This window comes from Amblyomma americanum, chromosome 6 (genome assembly GCF_052857255.1).
Source record: "Amblyomma americanum isolate KBUSLIRL-KWMA chromosome 6, ASM5285725v1, whole genome shotgun sequence".
In the NCBI taxonomy this organism is placed as follows: Eukaryota; Metazoa; Arthropoda; class Arachnida; order Ixodida; family Ixodidae; genus Amblyomma; species Amblyomma americanum.
In genome coordinates this window covers 129,863,880-129,882,526 of record NC_135502.1, presented here as the reverse complement: position 1 = coordinate 129,882,526, position 18,647 = coordinate 129,863,880, and the positions used below count along the sequence as shown (strand labels likewise).

The 18,647-nt window shown below is 49.2% G+C and overlaps 1 protein-coding gene across 2 annotated transcripts in view; it reads left to right on the top strand.

The window, feature by feature from the left end:
- The window catches only part of LOC144094103 (cell adhesion molecule Dscam1-like), a 519,023-nt gene that overhangs the window by 481,749 nt on the left and 18,627 nt on the right, over positions 1–18,647 (top strand). The window contains exon 43 of one of the 2 annotated variants that reach the window (XM_077628013.1): positions 10,068–10,145. The exons of the other annotated variant lie outside the window; for it this stretch is intronic. Coding sequence (XP_077484139.1) covers positions 10,068–10,145 — 78 coding nt within the window. The remainder of the gene's footprint in view (positions 1–10,067; positions 10,146–18,647) is intronic. 2 annotated transcript variants of the gene reach the window in all.

Genomic DNA, 18,647 nt, shown 5'->3' with positions numbered 1-18,647 from the left:
GGCCCCTTTGCTTGGAGTGCGTGCATTGACTGCCGGCTTTCAGGGTGTTCCTTTAACCCGCAGTTAAAATGTGAGGCACAAGAGCAAAAAGAAAGAGGACAAGCAAGCCACTTGGCGCCTTGCTTGCAGCAGTGCTTAAGCTACAAAGAAAGAGGGCACGAGTGGCAGTTGTAATGAAGGCAAGCATTAAATGTGCATATGTGCTTATGCCCATTATTCTGCGACTTTCATTTTGTCTTTAATCTTTAACGCTTAGTGTGTATTAAGTTAAGGATAAGTGTATTCTCTCCTCGGCTGGACGAAATTTGTGGCACATATGCCTTTTTTGTAGAAGTATGGTAATAATATTCTTATGAAAGCGAGTCCATATTTACTTGACGAAACGATACTTTATGTTGATGTGTCTTCATCTGCGCATATGGCACAGTTCGCGTGCGATGTCACATCTCTGACAACCCCATCGATTTGCTTGTCTGCATATTTATCGGATATGGCTGAGATTATATATCCGAAGTATGTTAAACATTTACTGGCTCAAAGTTGCGCACCGATTTCCCCTCTAGCACGTCCAACATGTCAAGCCGACCTGAAGAACCGAGTGTCCGGGGAAGAAAACTGCAGGCAGGTTTGCGTGCATGAATCCACGCGCAACCGACAAGCTCATTCCAGCTCCTGCACATCAGTGCATGCAATATCTGCACACCCGCTGCCGGGGGACTGAACTGACCGCTGCTACCCTAGCGTTTACCTGCCGAGAATAGCAGCAATTTGTGGAGAAAATCTCGCAGGCAAAAATTGAGAAATAGAATTCTGCGAACAAACCTCGACCCAAAAAGGGTTCATGGACCCGGGAAAGGCATTCCTGTCATTAAAAACATTTCGTTCGATCTGCCGTTGCCAAAATTTCTTTACACAGTCCGTAGACTGTCCATGTACTTTTGTCAACAAAGTCTGTAGACTGCCTATAGACACATCCTGTAGACGAGCCTATGAAAAATTTATAGATTTATGGTCATACACATTAAAACACGTTTGTCAGTGTCAGTCATTAGACTATGAATAGAAAGAAGAGAATATCTTTAGGAAGACAATATAGTCTACGGGCTGTGCTTACAACAAGATCGTCACCGCAGTTAATTGCGATTTGGTAAACAAAAGCCCAGCAGGTAGAAGCTGTCCTCGAATATGTAGATAAGTTTGCAATGCGTGGACAGAGAGAGACGGCTAGAAGAATGAAAGAAAATAGTGATTTTCGCCACCGAAAACTCCTGTTGTCTACCCTGTACGGGGTACAAGGGAGGAATCGATGGACAGAAAGGAGAGCAGATCACAGATGAAAAGCGCACACACCGAGTGTACGTGCCGTGTGCAATCGGTATCTGAGGTCTGTCGACATCGGCAGCTGCATCGGTTAATCCGATTAAGCCCTGATTCATCCCCTCTCATTTGTCACCCACTGCGATGTTACGCTTACAGGTCCAAGAGGATTAGATATGATGTCGCGAGAGTCGGTCGACACCATTAGCTGGCGGGCCTACTTTGAGTGGTATTTCCCGCATTGTTCTTGAGTTCTATACTGCCATAAAATCTGCCCTTTAAATCTGCCGGTTGCTCACACTATTTTCGAGAACAATTCTCACGGCACTGCTTGCGCTGTTTATATGCGCATATTTTAGGGATTCTTTGTTATCGCAGGCACTTTTTGGTCAGGTTTCGTTGCTTGGTATTCATTTCCCGTGCTTTGGCGCCGTTAACTACACACATAAAAAAAGAAAATCGAACTTTAGTCATTTCGCTATTTCTTGTGGCGCGACCGTGCCTGCTTATTAACTCAACAGGATCTCGCCCAATATCGCTATAGGCCATAAATCACTTATTGCTCCTTAGCTCGAACTATTCCAAGCACGTGTGCTGCTCAATGGGTTTCGACTATCGGCCGTTATTTATCTGCGGCCGTCACGAACCCCGCGTTTCGCAGGCATCGTGTCTTCGGCATATGCTGCGGCGCATTTGCTTTGGGACACTGCCTTTGTGGGAGCCGCAGAACTAGCCTGGGCGTCTTTACATTATTGCTCGGCCATTATATATCTCCCAGTGACCACCCTTTGACCCGGGGCAATATGTCGGATGGGTCCTGATTGCCATCCGAGCCTTCCAGGATGGTGACTTCCTTTGTGCCTCTCCGTCACGCGCTCTGAAGTTTCGAGAAAAGAGGCGACATTGAAAGGAACAATGGCGTCGTCTTTCGCCTGCAGCCGGCGACGAAAGTCGTTCACAATGCAAACGGCTTCCTGGCATGCAGGCAGAGTCCTTTTGTAGCGCGCCCTCTTGACTCGATCGGTCCCGCACTTTTAGCGAGAGATGGTTCGAATGGGAAGAGAACCAGAAAGGGAGAAATGTTTGGGCATTCGGCAGCGAGACTAGTCGTGAGGACGAAAATCTTGCTCCAATTCTCGGCCACGCTTGGGCCAAACTTTGGAAAACGTGAGCGCTTTTCGTTGGTCGTCCTCTTGGTATAAAGATTTCAATGATCACATAAAACACGGGGAAGAAGGGGGGAGAAAAGAAAATATATTTTGAGAGCCTTTGAAGTGCAGAAGGCTATTCCTTTTTTATAGTTGCATTTTCTATTCCTGAACTCCTTCGCGATTTGTGCTGAAAACGTATAAATGCAGCTCAAGTTTTAATGCTACATACGTTAATAGCTTTCTCAATAGCGGTTGCATAGCGATAGCTTTTGAATTGCTTTGATCGACACATTTGTATGAGGAGAGAGAGAGAAAAACTTTATTTGGTCCATTAAGTGTTTAGCGTTCGGTTTTCGTCTGCATCGCTGCAGACTCTTGACCTTCAAAGCAGGGTTGGGCCCCTAGTCCAGGGCTCCACTGAGTCGCGCTGCTTCGCTTGCGTGCTGCACCATTGCCCTTTGGGCGGCGAGCTCGCAGCTGGTGAGCCGACTCTCCAACTGTATGAGGAACATCTTTTGCCGTGTAAGGTTATTTTGATTTACTTCCCAAGAATCGTTTTCAAAAAATATTCTGTGCGCTACCATCGCTAGTGACCTGATTTTACATTTCACAACAATGCTCGAATGACCAGTAACTGCGCATACGTGACTGAAAACCTGGGAGCAGCCGCTGCTTTGACACCATGGTATAGACTACAACAACAACCGCGTTCTCTGACATCCCCAGATGCCCATAGAACAGGGTTCTCAATTTGCTTTCGCCACGTGGGCCGTACTGACACACATTTGCCTCTTGTGGTCTTGCAGCTGGAAAAGAGACAGGAGCCGAAGGGGTGATAGGGCGAAGGTAAAAGATAACTACCCGCCAACTTCCATAGAAGGTATGTCCAGCCGTTGAGCTGCAAGACGCGATGTGCAACCAGTCGGTCAAATCACGAAAAGCGACAAACAGTTGCAATATGTACGTATAATGAAAAAAGGTTGTACAGGTTCGACCTTTTTGGAAAAAGGACGAAACCTTTATAGCAACACATGCGGCCCGCGGACCACGTGTTTGACGCCCCTGTCATAGAAGTCGTGTCAGACTCTCTGCACTGGAGCGAAGAATCACACATCACACTAGCCTCTTCTACGAGACTGACTAAGGTGGTTGGTGTGCACCCTTAGTGCCACTACTGTGCAGTGGCGCTTTGCGTCGTTTAGGCTCATAGTATGGATTATACTGTCTATCGCGAGGTGTTGAAACGGTCGCAGACGTGCTCTCCAGGATGATTGCCGGCATGGCGATGGTGACGATGGGCTCCGCAATGGCATTCACTCTTCGCAACTAGGGTCCACTCCTCTTGACGGCGCTAGCGAGAGCAGCGAAGCCGAATCACGGCATGTTATACGCATCTGGTGATGTTGCAGCACTGGTCGTGTAACCTACGAGGTTTTGATTTATCGACGCGTGAATCCCACTGCGTGCTAATGGTGACACGATGCTCAGCTTCACAGTGAACGGGCGCTGGCACTTCAAGCATGTCTCCTTGAAGGATGTCGATTTAAAAACTTTAATAAGGCAGGACTGTACAAGGAAGCTGCTGGAAGCATTGCTTGCGTGACATTAGCATTATGAAAAAATTGAAGCTGCCGTAATAAATATTCTTCCAATCATAAAGTACCACTAACGTTTCAGTATGCAAAACTTAGAATAGTGAAATGGTTGCAGTGCCCCAGTGCTTATCACTCGAGAGTTCGCATGCAATACATATAAAAGATAACTAACAGTTAACCACAGACAGGACAACTCGAAGCATGCATATTCTGTAAACCACTTTGGAGTAACTTGGACTTTAATTTGTTTAAGCTGTTCTTTATTTATAGATTCTGTCAGTGACTTAAAATGCGACTTCTTTTTCATCGCTTCCCAATTAGCACCAATTCTTTTCGACTGCAGCAAAAGGGTGCCATATGCCTCAACATCATTTCTTGTTGCGCTACTACCAGGCTTTAACCCCTGATGCTTCAGTGGTACGGGCGAGGTCTTTCTTCTTAGACCCCACACCAGTATACCTGCCTACCTAACAGGCTTTGACTGAGCTGCTTCTATGCATGGGTCAAGATGAAGCGAGCGGCGGCTGCTTGCTGAACCTCGCTTGCTAAATGGATCGGGAGTCAACTACCAGCAATCCGTTCTGCTATTGGCTAGTCTCGCGAGCCGCTTCTTGGCGAAATTTTCTGAAAACCCAGAACCTGAGCGACAGCGCCTCTGCGGCTCCCAGCTCATCGCTCGAAGTCGTCGCCGGACGCGTCGCCGCGAATTATCGCCTCCCGTGGCTAGCGCTTCACACTTTAAGGCTGTCTTGCGCTTTCAGCGTAGAGTGCTCATTGAGCAGTTCCTTTCCGCAGAGTTTTCTCGGGAAACGCTTCAACACAGAGTCCCCAATTCCCTTCTCGAACTCCACCTGAATGCAGCAGAAGGCAGAGGATGTATTGTTTTGATGCTGGGCTGAGAATGAACGTTGCTTTCGGAATACAGCTTGCAAGACGCGTCGGATTCACAACATTACCTTGGAAGGAACCTTTTCTTTTTCGTTCCAACGTGTCTGGTAACAAGATTTCGGCGTGAACAAATTTCTCTTAATTGAACTTCAGTGAGCTACGCGTACCGAAAGCTAGACCTGACTGAAATGATAAAGGCTGTACTAATTATCAATGTGTCATCACTTAGACAGGCAGAGGCAATATGAGAGGGAACACGGAAGCGCGTGGCCTGCGCGCTTAGTGAAGCACTGCTGTCGAGATCCGGTAAGGGGTTGCGGAAATGGCACATGCCCCGTAAGCATGGTCGGCTGCTCTCTCAGCGCATGCACCTGGTTCCGCCGATACTCTTCGACTCTCGGCGGCAGTGCTTCACGAAGCGCGGAGGCGTCGTCCATCCTTGTTCCCTCTCATATCGCCTCTACCTGTGCATTCAAAATGCCGCAGAGCAGTCATCCGGCTCAGGAAAAAAGGAAACGCGTAGCTTCCTGCGTTACATCCTGTGGGCTGTCCTTTATTTCTTCGTTTGCCGCTGAGTCGTGGTACAGCTAGCGTACGAACCGGGATCTTCTATAGAGAGTTATAGCATAACGTTAGTGGGTTCAAATTAACGTTCACGGGGGCTGACTATCCCGGTAAACGGCAGAGTAAACACAGTAACGATGTCCTATAAATATCTGATACCTTGCCAACTTCGCCCTCATGAGCTCCGGCCTAACGAAGGACATTCAATTACATCTGGTTATAGCCTTTTCTTCGCGTCGTGATAAAGCTGCAGTTCAGGTACTTTTATGCAGTTCGCAACAAATATTGCGTTAGTATTTCGCGGCTCAATTCAGCGAACTTCTGGATGCCACGCTTCATTCGGCAGGCACTCGAGCCTGCCACATCTATTCATCCGAAGGTTTTCTCCGTTTCTGGGGGCGAGTCGACGCGGAGGCCACAAAGAAACGAATTTCGAGAAAAGCGAGAACTTCCGTTCCGCCCGAAAGAAAAGTACAGGAGAAAGGAAACCCCGAAGTTCTCGAGGCTGCCGAGCGCGCCGGCGTGAACTTTTCCGTTCTCTCCGGGTGCAGCGTCTTCTGCCGTACTCGACGCGCCCTGCCCCCTTTCTTCTTCGCGGCGCCTCTTGGCCGTTCCCGATGCTTTTTGGCGGCTTCGGTGCGCGCAAAAAGCACTTCTCCGGCGAGCCACCGCCGTTCGATCAAAAAGCCCGGGCCGAGTCTCGAAGCGCCGCGCTCTTTTGGAGCGCGCACTCAGCGGTGGTGGCAACATTCTTGGACTTTCCCTGCCCTATTTGCGGCGCCGCTTCTTTATGTCCCTGCGTGGGTAGTGCAGAGTGCTGCTGCTACGCTAGACATTTTTTTTCGCCTCCGACTTGTCGCAGTTTAAATTTCTTTCGCTGCTCATGTGCGAGAGCTTGGATGCGCTCACCTTCCCTGCTGCTCTTATTGCCTTCGGTCGCCCCAAGTAAGGGCTGTGCACGGCGAGGAGCGGACAACGAGTACTCGCCTGATGCAGCCGCCTTTCTACCACATTTGATCTTTTTGTTCCGTTTCCGTTGCGAAGAGAGTTTCTAAAAAGGGAAAAGTACGACCGCGTTGTCGGAAAAAGACTTTACCTTAAGCGCAGCATTGAAAGTTTGTTGTAGCGCTCTTTGTTGCCTGCTCAGTTTGGGCATTCTCTCGCTGCAAAAGGCGAACATGATATTTCATTTAATATATATATGAGCAGGAATGCTTTGTCGTTGTCTGAACAGTTCCCAACTTTTGTCCACCCGTATCTTTACTGTCGCCACTTCTTTGTCGTCACCGCTAACCGAGATTTGTGCTGGTTTTCTACTCGTAAAAAAATTTTGTCTTGATCCACCTCGGCCGTTGGATTGTTCTTCTACAAAACGTGTTATTGTAACGTACGTATGGTACGGCATGTTTCATAAAAAAACTAGCGCATAGGTGTGGCGAAAAATAAAAAATAAAAAGAAAAGGCGAGCGCTTTGTCCCAGACCTATGCGCGTCTTTTTTAATTAATAATGAACCACCAACTGTCCTAGCTTTCTGACTTGACGGTATGGTATGGTAGGGTATAGTATGTGAGGTTTAACGCCCCAGAGTTGCACTCTACGCTAGAAGAGACGCCTTAGTGGAGGGCTGCGGATTAATTTAGCCTCTTTAACATGCTATGGCATCGCATCGCGCTCGGACATTTTAGCATTTCGCCTCTGTCTCTCGTCCTTCGGCTCAGCAACCGTACGCCGTAGCCACTAAGGTGTCTCGAAGACTCTTCTTTCTAATCACCTGCGCGTACTCATCGTCGCCTCGCCTGTGGTCTTCGGCACGTCGCTTTCGAATAAACCATTCGGCTTAGTATTTCTGCACGTCATACATCCTGCGTGCCTCGCTGATCCTGACCATTCATATTTCTGCTTCCTGACGTGGATGTGCCTCTTATGGGCGCACATTTTACAGCGGTACCTGTTAGGCGTTCCTCCCTGGCTTTCTCGTCGCCTTCGCCGTCGTCGTAACCTGTGGGTGCGTTATTGTCGCGGTCACGTGACAATAACGTCACGTTACGCAATGGGACGTAATGTGACGTTAATCTCACGTGATCTTACGTCACGGTCTATACCTGGGTCGCATAAGCCTCCGGGTGGCTCTGTTTGGGACAGCCAGCTGCCAGTGCAGGGGTGCATCACTTCACCACAGCACCAGTGCGCCAGGAATGTATCTCGAAAACTACACGCCTAACAGCGATCGCTGAACATCGCGTTACACAGTCGTAACCATCCTGTTAGTTTTTTTCTTTTATATTTAAGTAGTGAGTTTTCTTAGATGCTTAAAGTATTTTGCTGAAATCACATTCTTAATCAATGCCCTTCCCAAAACAGTCACTAAAGACTGTACCTACCTATGTGTAGACCTTAATACCGGCTTTCTTAGAGTTTTGGTTTGAAACAAGTAGGACTTTTATCATCATCATCATCAGCCTGACTACACCCACTGCTGTAATGGGTAAGTACCAGGTAATGGTAATGGTAATGGTAAGTAATGGCAATGGTAATGGTAAGTATCAGATAATGGTAAGTACCAGGAATATTGGCGCAGTTCCAGCGAAATACAATGTCGTTATTCGTAAACGTAAGAATATGCAGCTTGGACAAAATTAAGAAACAAAAATTGACACGTGATCACGATAGTCGGAAACGCGACATTTTAGTGCAGCTCTTCACACAACACCTGTCGCCCCTGGCAGGTGGCGCATTACGCTGCTAGCCACTAGAGTCACTGGATAAATTTAGAGCACCGCGAACGTCCCACCTTGTGCTGGCAACAACGATCGGCGCGCCCATGAAGCTTCGAAACTGCTTGAAGCGTGCGACCGGCGCGGCTACATGCGAGCCGAAAGTGGACGGAAAGTTGAATGCAGCAAGGACATTTGCATAAGCTACTGCCTTAATTACAGTATAGAAGTGGCTAACTGTACGTGACAAGATTGTATGGAACGTTGAGCGGCAGTTTTCGTGAGGGCATTTTCAGCCTTGCCAATGAGCTCTATATATCGATGAACCCTGCACCCCGCTATTATTGCGTTATTTCGGTGGTGTTTAAGACGCTAGGGCATTTTTTTGTTCCTCAATTACCATAAGAACATGCACATCGAGCGATTTCCGATGGTAGCGTTGGAGCTGTCGAACTCACCACACACACACACACACACACACACACACACACACACACACACACACACACACACACACACACACACACACACACACACACACACACACACACACACACACACACACACACACACACACACACACACACACACACACACACACACACACACACACACACACACACACACACACACACACACACACACACACACACACACACACACACACACACACACACACACACACACACACACACACACACACACACACACACACACACACACACACACACACACACACACACACACACACACACACACACACACACACACACACACACACACACACACACACACACACACACACACACACACACACACACACACACACACACACACACACACACACACACACACACACACACACACACACACACACACACACACACACACACACACACACACACACACACACACACACACACACACACACACACACACACACACACACACACACACACACACACACACACACACACACACACACACACACACACACACACACACACACACACACACACACACACACACACACACACACACACACACACACACACACACACACACACACACACACACACACACACACACACACACACACACACACACACACACACACACACACACACACACACACACACACACACACACACACACACACACACACACACACACACACACACACACACACACACACACACACACACACACACACACACACACACACACACACACACACACACACACAAACACGCGCGCGCGCGCGCGCGTAAACAAACTCGCGTGCGCATTCTTACACATTCCATGAGCAAAGCTGCTTTCCGGTGTACCATGACGTTCAACTGGGTTACAGGAAGCCCATCTTTTTGTAGCGATAGCTACATTGTGCTAGCATTTCGAGCCTTAAGCGTGGGCTCCCCTTAAGCCGTGGCCACCGTCGCGCCGTTGGTCACGTGGTTGGTCACGTAGGTTGAGCACGTGGTGCGGCCATTGGTCACGTGGGTTGGCCACATGGTGAGGAGCAGCTCCTGCTGGTGGCGGCGCGGCGCGCAAGAGCGGCCACAGCTGTGCGCATACGCCGTGTCAAGTGGGACGGAGATGAACAAGGGACGCCCAGCGAAACGAAGCGGCGAGATACTGAGTTTGCAATTCGACTGAACGAGTTCCACTCGGTCAGCTGTAGGCATCGCGTCACACCTGGTTTAAACAGAGGAGGAAGAGAAGGAGGAAGGAGGAAAATATCAAGCAGGACTGCTCACGAGAATACGCAGAAGGGATTGTTGGCATCCTTTGGCTTTCGCGCTCTTCACTTTTTTCTTTTTTTCTTTTCCTTTTGCAGTGTACGAAGGAAGAACCTCGCCTCATTCATTTATTTCCAAAGACCTCGAGTTAACAAGGAGTCAGCGTGGCAAGAACAGTAGGTTTTGGTTCCCTTCCAAGTGCTCTGTGATCTGCTTAGCTTACCCGTGTTAGATAAACCTGAGCGATTATTGTGATTTCAGCACTCAAGACTTCTTTCACACTAGGGGCAGGCAAAAATCAAGCCCACCCCGCATGATGATGTTTCTTTTCAGAGCCTGCAAAAGTTTTCAAACCAATATCGAGCTTCTGCAGCCAGAGGTTCAGGAGCATGCTGAAAGATAAATTCAGCAAAACCTAACCATAACGGCAGAAACAACCTAAAATTTCTCTAGCTGCAATGCTGCACTGTCATGTCATAAATCAGTTTTGAAATTTGCTCTTGATTTACTCTATGCGCCGGAGTATTTTCACCAGTTTTATCGTCCTTACCATGCATTCATTACTAATTAAAATTAGCTAAAAGGCAATAAAGTGCAATCATCTTTTTCTCAATGAATTTCCTATCTATATACATTTCTACAATGAAGGGAGCCTTCATGATGAAATCCTAGACGTTCGGAATTTTTATCTTACGTTTTGAATGCCCGGTTGATTTAGGGTTAACATAGTTCTCAGACCAATGAGAGTTCTAGCACATAAATTGTACTTACAAACAGGTAACAATACTTCAATCACTCATGATATATAAGTTTCTTTTCCTTGGCAAATAAAGGTGCCCATGAGGAATGGAAACGTAACCGCTGGTTGCCCAACGGCGAGCCTTACTTGCGTTATGCATCTATTTGCAGTAGGAACACAAGCTTTTAGAACATCTGCGATTTGGGTATTGTTTCACTTTCTACGCTACGCGAAACTGGGAAGCCCTCGTTGCTCTCGCCGTGACAGCGCACCCGCTCACAAGCTTCGCTCGCAGAGGGCACCTTTTGGAATAATACAAGGAAAGAAAAGAAGAATAAATAATAAACAAGTCTGGTTGAAGCAAAGAGTGCAAGCAGGAGTGAAATCCGAGCCGCGACTGCTTTGGAGCTCGAGTTCGGGCCTCGGCCTGAAAGGGGAGAAGACGCCTTTCGTTAGGGAGCAGAGAACGTTTTCTCAGGCGCCCGCTGAGAAAGACGAACTGGCGCGAAACCGGAGCAATCAGAAAAAGGAACGAAGGAAGGAGCGCTGCACACGTAAAGAAGTAAGGACCAACATCAACTGACGATGGAGAGCGGCGCGACCCGCCGTGGGAGAGTGCGGCGCATGAGAGCGAACGTCAGAGCAGGGACTGTGCTCTCTGAGTACCGTAAGCATCGCAGCGTGAGATAGGCAAGCTTTCGCAGTGGCGGGGTGCGCCTGATGTAAGCCGGCCCTTGCGGGTCCTTCCGTCGACACTCGGGGCCTTTCTTTTGGGCTGTGTTGACGATTCGTTCAACGCAGACAGTTAAATGTCGAGTGCCTGAAATGCCATTCTGGCCGCACTGCTTGAAAAGAAAGTTCGCAGTCGATCGTATGCCACATTGGAGCGCCAGCCATACCATCTGCAAAACCCACGCCTAAACCTGCCACGAAACGTATTGCGAAACTATGTGTTGGCCAACAGTCATGTAGCGCCACCACGTGGACTGGCACTTTGGAAAAGGAAGAGGTGCCAGGACGCGCCGGTTAGAACGCTGAAGGCTGAGCGCCAGAGCAGACGTGTTGCTCTCTGTGGCCGTCGCCGCTCACTCAAGCCAGCTGCAATAAATGTGGAGCCGCATCTAGCGCCCACAGGCGCATTATGTTCTGCGTCGTTAGCACCATTTTCAATTGCGTCCGCAACGGTGAAGTCCTCGGATTATGAATCCAAGGAGGTTACAATCTGAAAAGAGTCACAGCAAAAAGGAGCAGGGACGAGCTCCAATAACAAAGGGGACCTACATAGGATTTTAATTAGATTAGAAAAATTTCATCAAACGACTTAGGTATGAACCACGGCATAGCTTTCTAATTATGCCTAATGGCAAACATTTCGAATGAAAAGAAAAGAACTGCAAAGGGTATTAAAGATTGCAAGGTACATAACGAGAATGATCCCCTTTTGAACGCAATCGTCATAGCACGAATGTAAGGTCTGCATTCTACGAAGCAGCGTCTTCTCTACTGTACGTAGTCCTAAAAAATATACACATATAGAAGAAATCTCTAATGTCGTAGTAGGACTCGTAAGCGGTACACATTCCTAGGGTACATTTTTCTGCACGCACCGATCATCAGCAGCCTAACTACGTCCACAGTAGTACAAAGGTCTCTTCTAAATCCCCCTAATTAACCTTGTCCTGTGCTGGCTGCGGATGCCTTATCTCCCCAAACCTCCTGATCTCATTACCCCACCCCGCAGCTTTCGGCATGAATCCTCTTGGAATAAACTCAGTTACCCTGCGCCTAAGAGAGCATCGGTTACCTTCTCTCCGTATTGCATGTCCTACACATGCCCATTTCTTCGTGGTTTCAGCTAGCATAACATTAACTCGCTCCTGTGTTTTAACGTTGCACCTATTATCTTCCTCTCCATAACCAATTGCGCTGTCATCAGTTTAAGTCCAATCCTTTTCCCGCGACGAGCTTCAGAAAGCAAGTTCGGGATGAAACCGACTGCATCCAAGCGCCGCGACATGGCGTGCGTATGTGAAGCTTGAAACAAGAACGGAGAAATAAAGAGCTGTAAACGGCAGTTGAAGAACGCGGAGTGCAAGAAGTGGATTAATGCAATAAAAAAAAGGAAAACTGACAATAGGTCCCTATATAAAATTAAAAATGGCAGATCAGAAACTATAACTCAGGATGCAGCGCCCTGCTTTTTGAAACAAAATCAGGATGCTTTTGAACGCCACGCTGCCAAAATAAATTCATCCAGGAAGATGACACATAGGCAGTGTGTGTTAAATCCCTGGAATGTTTCCTGGAATGTGGCAATATCCGCCGAGATTTCAATACCTGCACAGTCGTTCTCTCCGAGTCCCTAGAGTTTAGAAATAACAAAAATTATGTCAATGAATCTCCGGTAGACGTTAGCAAAAACAGATTGCAAGATGGTGGCTCCGAAAGAGGGCAGGACATAGTGTTTACATGATCAGGATTTAAAATTGTTCAAACGTAAAAGTTGTGGGGTTGAATTATGGGGATATATACATTATCCTCTGCTTTTCCGCGGCTGACAGAGTTCAAAACCGCCGACCACTGCGTGCCCTGCTCTGAGGGAAGCAAAGGAACGACGACAGTGGCTGACACTAGGCATTTATTGCCCAGCTAACAACAAAATACGCTAAGGAATCGAGGTGGTCCTATTCACCAGAAAGGTTACGAGCAAGTGTTCGCCCACGCTATGACAAGGGAAGAGCTCCGAGGCCGGACGGGGCGAGCTCGCGGGAAAATGTTCCCACAAGGCCTCGCCCGGCTAGCGGAGAGTGGAGCGCGTGCCGAAACGTCCACGCGCGACGAGTCTCCAAGCCGAGGCAAGAGAGCTATATCCCGCGAGTATTGTGCACTAGAATACATGCGAACGCGCAGCAATCACGCCGTCCGCGGCTCTAGTGTTGCTGCGATGCAGGTACCCTCCATTTTTAGATAAGATACCTAGAAAAGACGACAGCGCGGAGAAACGAACCACAAGGGCACGGAGCGGGGCGGGTCCTCACGAAGCGAATACATTAAAGAAAAATGGCTAATTTATAGAAAACGCCGTTAAGTCTGACAAATTACTTAAATAACTTTTTTCATAAATAAATGCTGGTCAAAATGGCATCGGCCACCACCTCGTTTCAAACGGATGCTTCTAAACTCCATCCATCAATCCATGAATATGGAATTTTACGAGTCATATTCACTGTAGCCTCAAGGTTACTGAAGTTCACTACAGAAAAAAATGGAGGGGACACTTCAGCTCCGGCCTAAGGCTAACACGCGATAGCTTTAATCATTTAGTACCCATATATGCTGAATTGATGATGATGGTGATGAATTTTTATGGCGCAAGGGCATCTGTAGCCAAAGCGCGCCATGGGACGAGGTTTTTTCTTCTACTCAATGTGGGGTCAACGACCCATTTCCCAAGCATTTCACCCTAAAGAAGCCGAGCACGACGCAGGGGAAAGCTTGTACGCATTGTATCATCGGTAGGCACCCGGAGGCACCGGGAATCTATATGCGGAATTGTTAATTCTCAACTTTACATTCGTATGCCCTGGGAGTCCTCATACCACTGCTTGCGCTATGGCGCAGCGGCGAAGAGATGCGTCAGTGCCCGGCAATGGCATGTGCTGCCACCGGTTGGTCTTGTGGGAACCATATTGCTCTTCTCCAGCAACCTCTCGCGATCAGTTATCAATTTACTGCCACCTGCGAGGGTGGTTGGTTTTCTCAGAATCCAATGAGCAGATTGTGATGACGCCGCAAGGTCAGGGGACCAAGGTAGCCACCCAGGTTTCATCTCCGGGAGAGGCGTCCTGGGCAAACCTATACGCCCTATCAGTCACAACACCGACGACGCCAGATTTTTTGCACAATGGGAGCCCTAACGCTATCGCGCTCAAACGGGTGAATGCCAAGGTAGCGCGTTCCGAGATGAAGAATTATGAAAGAAATATCAGGGAAACAGTTTGTAGTGTAATAAGAACACAGCACACTACTAATACAGCACACACAGCAAACCACAGCACACCACAGTAATAAGAGCAGAGCACAGTAATAAGCACAGCCAGCCGAACAACCAGCCGAACCGTCCATGCACAGAACCGAGACCGCGTTCAGTTCAGAGCACGCACGAGCGACCGAGCGTTCGGCGCTCGAGCTTCGAAGTGTTCGGCGCTCGAGCTTCGCAGTGTTCAGCGCTTCTCGTCGTCTTCTTCGTTGAGCGCAGCCTCTGAAGATTCTAAAGCCCGTGTCCAGTCTTACAATTCCCCCCGGGCGAAAGGGCGCCATCCTGGCGGCCTAGGACGAAGTGACGACAGCGGGGTCGTAGTAAGGTTTGAGGCGGGTCGTGTGGACAATTTCGCGGCCTCGGCGGCGATGATCAGGGGATGGCGTAAGGGGTTCGATGCAGTAATTGACGGGGGATGTCTGCTGAAGAATACGGTAGGGTCCCTGGCACTTGCTAACAAGTTTGGAGAAAAGGCCGGGACCTGAGAAGGGTACCCAGAGCCAGACCAAAGAGTCAGGAAGGTAAGCGGGAGGAAGTGCAGGGGGATCACGGGGCTTTTCTGCTGCTGCTGGGCGTGAGAAGTGAAAGACCGGGCAAGCTGTCGGCATTCTTCGGCATAAGTTGCGGCTTGAGAAAAAGTTGTAAATTCGGAAGCATCAGTGCGGTAAGGTAGAATGGTGTCCATTGTGCAAGAAGGCCCACGGCCGTACAGGAGAAAGTACGGAGAGAATCCGGTGGTGGCTTGAGCAGCGGAGTTATAAGCGTATGTGACAAAAGGGAGAACGCGGTCCCAGTTACAATGGTCGGAAGCAACATACATGGCCAGCATGTCGCCGAGGGTGCGAATAAAAAGCTCAACCATGCCATTTGTCTGGGGATAGTAGGCGGAGCTGGTGCGGTGAACAACGTTGCATTCCTGAAGGAGAGCTTCTACAACTTCTGAGAGGAAGGCCGGACCTCTATCAGTGAGCAGCTCTTTGGGCGCACCATGGCGAAGAATGATGTGATGGAGAATGAAGGATGCAATGTCGTGGGCTGTAGCGGATGGTAAAGGCGATGTTTCAGCGTAACGTGTAAGGTGGTCGATGGCAACGATGATCCAGCGGTTCCCGGTTGATGTGCTGGGAAGAGGGCCGTAGAGATCGATGCCAACACGCTCGAAGGGCTGTACTGGGCAAGGCAGCGGCTGCATAGGAGCGGCGGGTCGGCGAGGTGGATGTTTTCGTCGCTGGCATGTGGTGCAGGACTGAACGAACTGGCGGACGTAACGGGCCATCCCACGCCAGTAGTACCGCTGTCGTAGACGGGTGAAAGCCTTCAAGAATCCGGCATGGGCACACTGGGGATCATCGTGGTAGGAAGAGCAAATGAAGGAGCGCCGATGTGTCGGAATGAGGACAAGCCACTTGCGACCATCCGGGAGATAGTTGCGGCGGTAAAGGAGCTCGTCTCGGATGGCGAAATGGTGGGACTGACGACGGAGAGCACGGAAAGGAGGTCGAGACGATTGGCCAGATAGGAGATCAAAAAGGCAAGTGATCCACGGGTCTTTGCGTTGCTCGGAAGCCATATCAGCGAACTCAAACTAGAAAGAAGACAAGGCGGATATACAAGGCGCTGCCTCAGATGGTACAGGGGAACGTGAGAGGGTATCAGCATCGGCATATTTGCGGCCGGAACGATAGATAACGCGAATGTCGTACTCTTGGAGTCGCAGAGGCCATCGCGCCAGTCGGCCATAGGGATCTTTCAAAGAGGACAGCCAGCAGAGGGCGTGGTGATCGGTGACAACGTCAAAAGGGCGCCTATACAGGTAGGGGCGAAATTTGACGATCGCCCAAAGGATGGCTAAACACTCCTTCTCGGTGACAGAATAGTTGGCTTCAGCTTTTGTGAGTGTCCGGCTAGCGTAAGCGACAACGTATTCGTCAAAGCCTTGCTTGCGTATAGCGAGTACGGCACCGAGGCCGACGCCACTGGCATCGGTGTGGAGTTCCGTCGGAGAACGAGGGTCGAAGTGACGCAGAATTGGTGGAGTGGTGAGGAGGCGACGGAGTGTCGTAAACGCTTCATCATAGGCTGGCGACCAGGCCGAAATGTCGTGGGTGGAAAGGAGCTTGTTCAGGGGGTCGACGATAGTGGCAAAATTGCGGACAAAGCGGCGGGAGTAGGAGCAGAGGCCGACGAATCTGCGGAGGTCTTTTACAGAAGTGGGCTACAGAAGTTTACACAAGTATCGACGATGCCCTTGACTGCCTGCAGGGCTCTGAATTCTTTTCTTCATTGGACTTGCGCTCCGGTTACTGGCAGGTGCCGATGGCGGAAGCCGATCGCCCAAAAACTGCATTCGTCACACCCGACGGGCTCTATGAATTTGTCATGCCTTTCGGTCTATGCAATGCACCCGCCACATTCGAGCGCATGATGGACAACATACTTCGAGGGCTCAAATGGCACACATGTTTTTGTTATCTAGACGACGTTGTAATCTTTTCCCCGGACTTTCCGTCTCACCTCCAGCGCCTCGAGACTGTTCTTCGCTGCCTGGCCGACGCAGGCCTCCAACTTAATTTGAAAAAGTGCTGCTTCGGAGCTCGGCAGCTCACCATTCTCGGTCATGTCGTATCGAAGGATGGCGTTCTCTCGGACCCGGCCAAGTTGCGAGCTGTGGCCGAATTTCTAAAGCCCGTGTCCAGTCTTACAATTGTCTATCTTGTCTTAGGTCGCTCAGCTGGTAGAGCGACTGCCACGGATAAGCAGTTTCCTGTTCTGGCGTCAAACCCTCGTAGCGTTCTAGTTGCATGCGATGCCCATGCAGGCTGTTCACGGTTCAGGCAAGGGCTTCCGAGGCACCGGATTTACACGAGCACGGTAAAGCGCTTGCTATGTTGCTTTGCCTCTCACATCCTGACGGCCTGCTATCCTTTCGAATTATCATGAGAGAGCAGACAGGTGTTGTGCCTCCATCTTTCCAGTGCCGGCATGGCACCTACCGTCGAGCTGTTTGCGAAAAGTGCCTAATATGTAATGATTCAACCACAAACATTGAAAAAAACCTTTATGATGATTCTGTCCTCTGCAGTTAACTAAATCATAGCAAGAATATAATGCGTTCAGCCAAGAAAGCTAAATAATGCAAATAACTTACGTGCGTTCGCTCCATTAACCCATTAAAAGAAATACGTAACGCAACCAAATCACTTCCATTCCTTGAAACCTTCTTGCGAGCAGCATTTATTGCAGTCTCTGAACTCGATCAGTCCCTCATGTAGAAAACGTTTTCAAGCTCATTACGTGAGATGACGCTTAAGAAGAGGTCACGTTGTTCATCGAGTAGGCGAATAGCAGTAGCCTAGCTCCATATTCTTGGTCGTGGTGGCGCTGGTTGGCTGGTATACATACAAGTTAGCTCGCTGCTTTACATACACGTAACTCTACCAGCGCCTTCGCTGTGCAGAGAGAGCTTTTTTTTTAATACGTAAGCATTACTTGGCTCATGTATGACGTTAACAGAAAGTGTTAACAGAAAACGCGGACACTTATTTGAGCTTACCCGAGTTAATCGGTAACTCTGCTACTCGGTAGTAACTCGGGCAAACAAGGATAAGCTTGCAGGATCGCCGCGAAAGCTGCAGCCAATGGGAGGAAGCTCGGGTAAGTGCGGAGGAGCGTCGCGCCAGCTTCGCGAGAAGTTGCTCGGGAAGAGCAACGTGGGTCGCACAATCTCTACGGGTGGATCTGACAGGAACGGCCACCTGCCAGTGCTGCAGTGGAGCATCGCTTAACCGCTGCTCCACTGCACAGGTAGTGTCATGAGGACTCGCCGCCATCCATGAATGTCAAGTACAGAATGAGCAATTCTGTATATATGGGCACTAACGAACGGAACTGGTGGTGGCG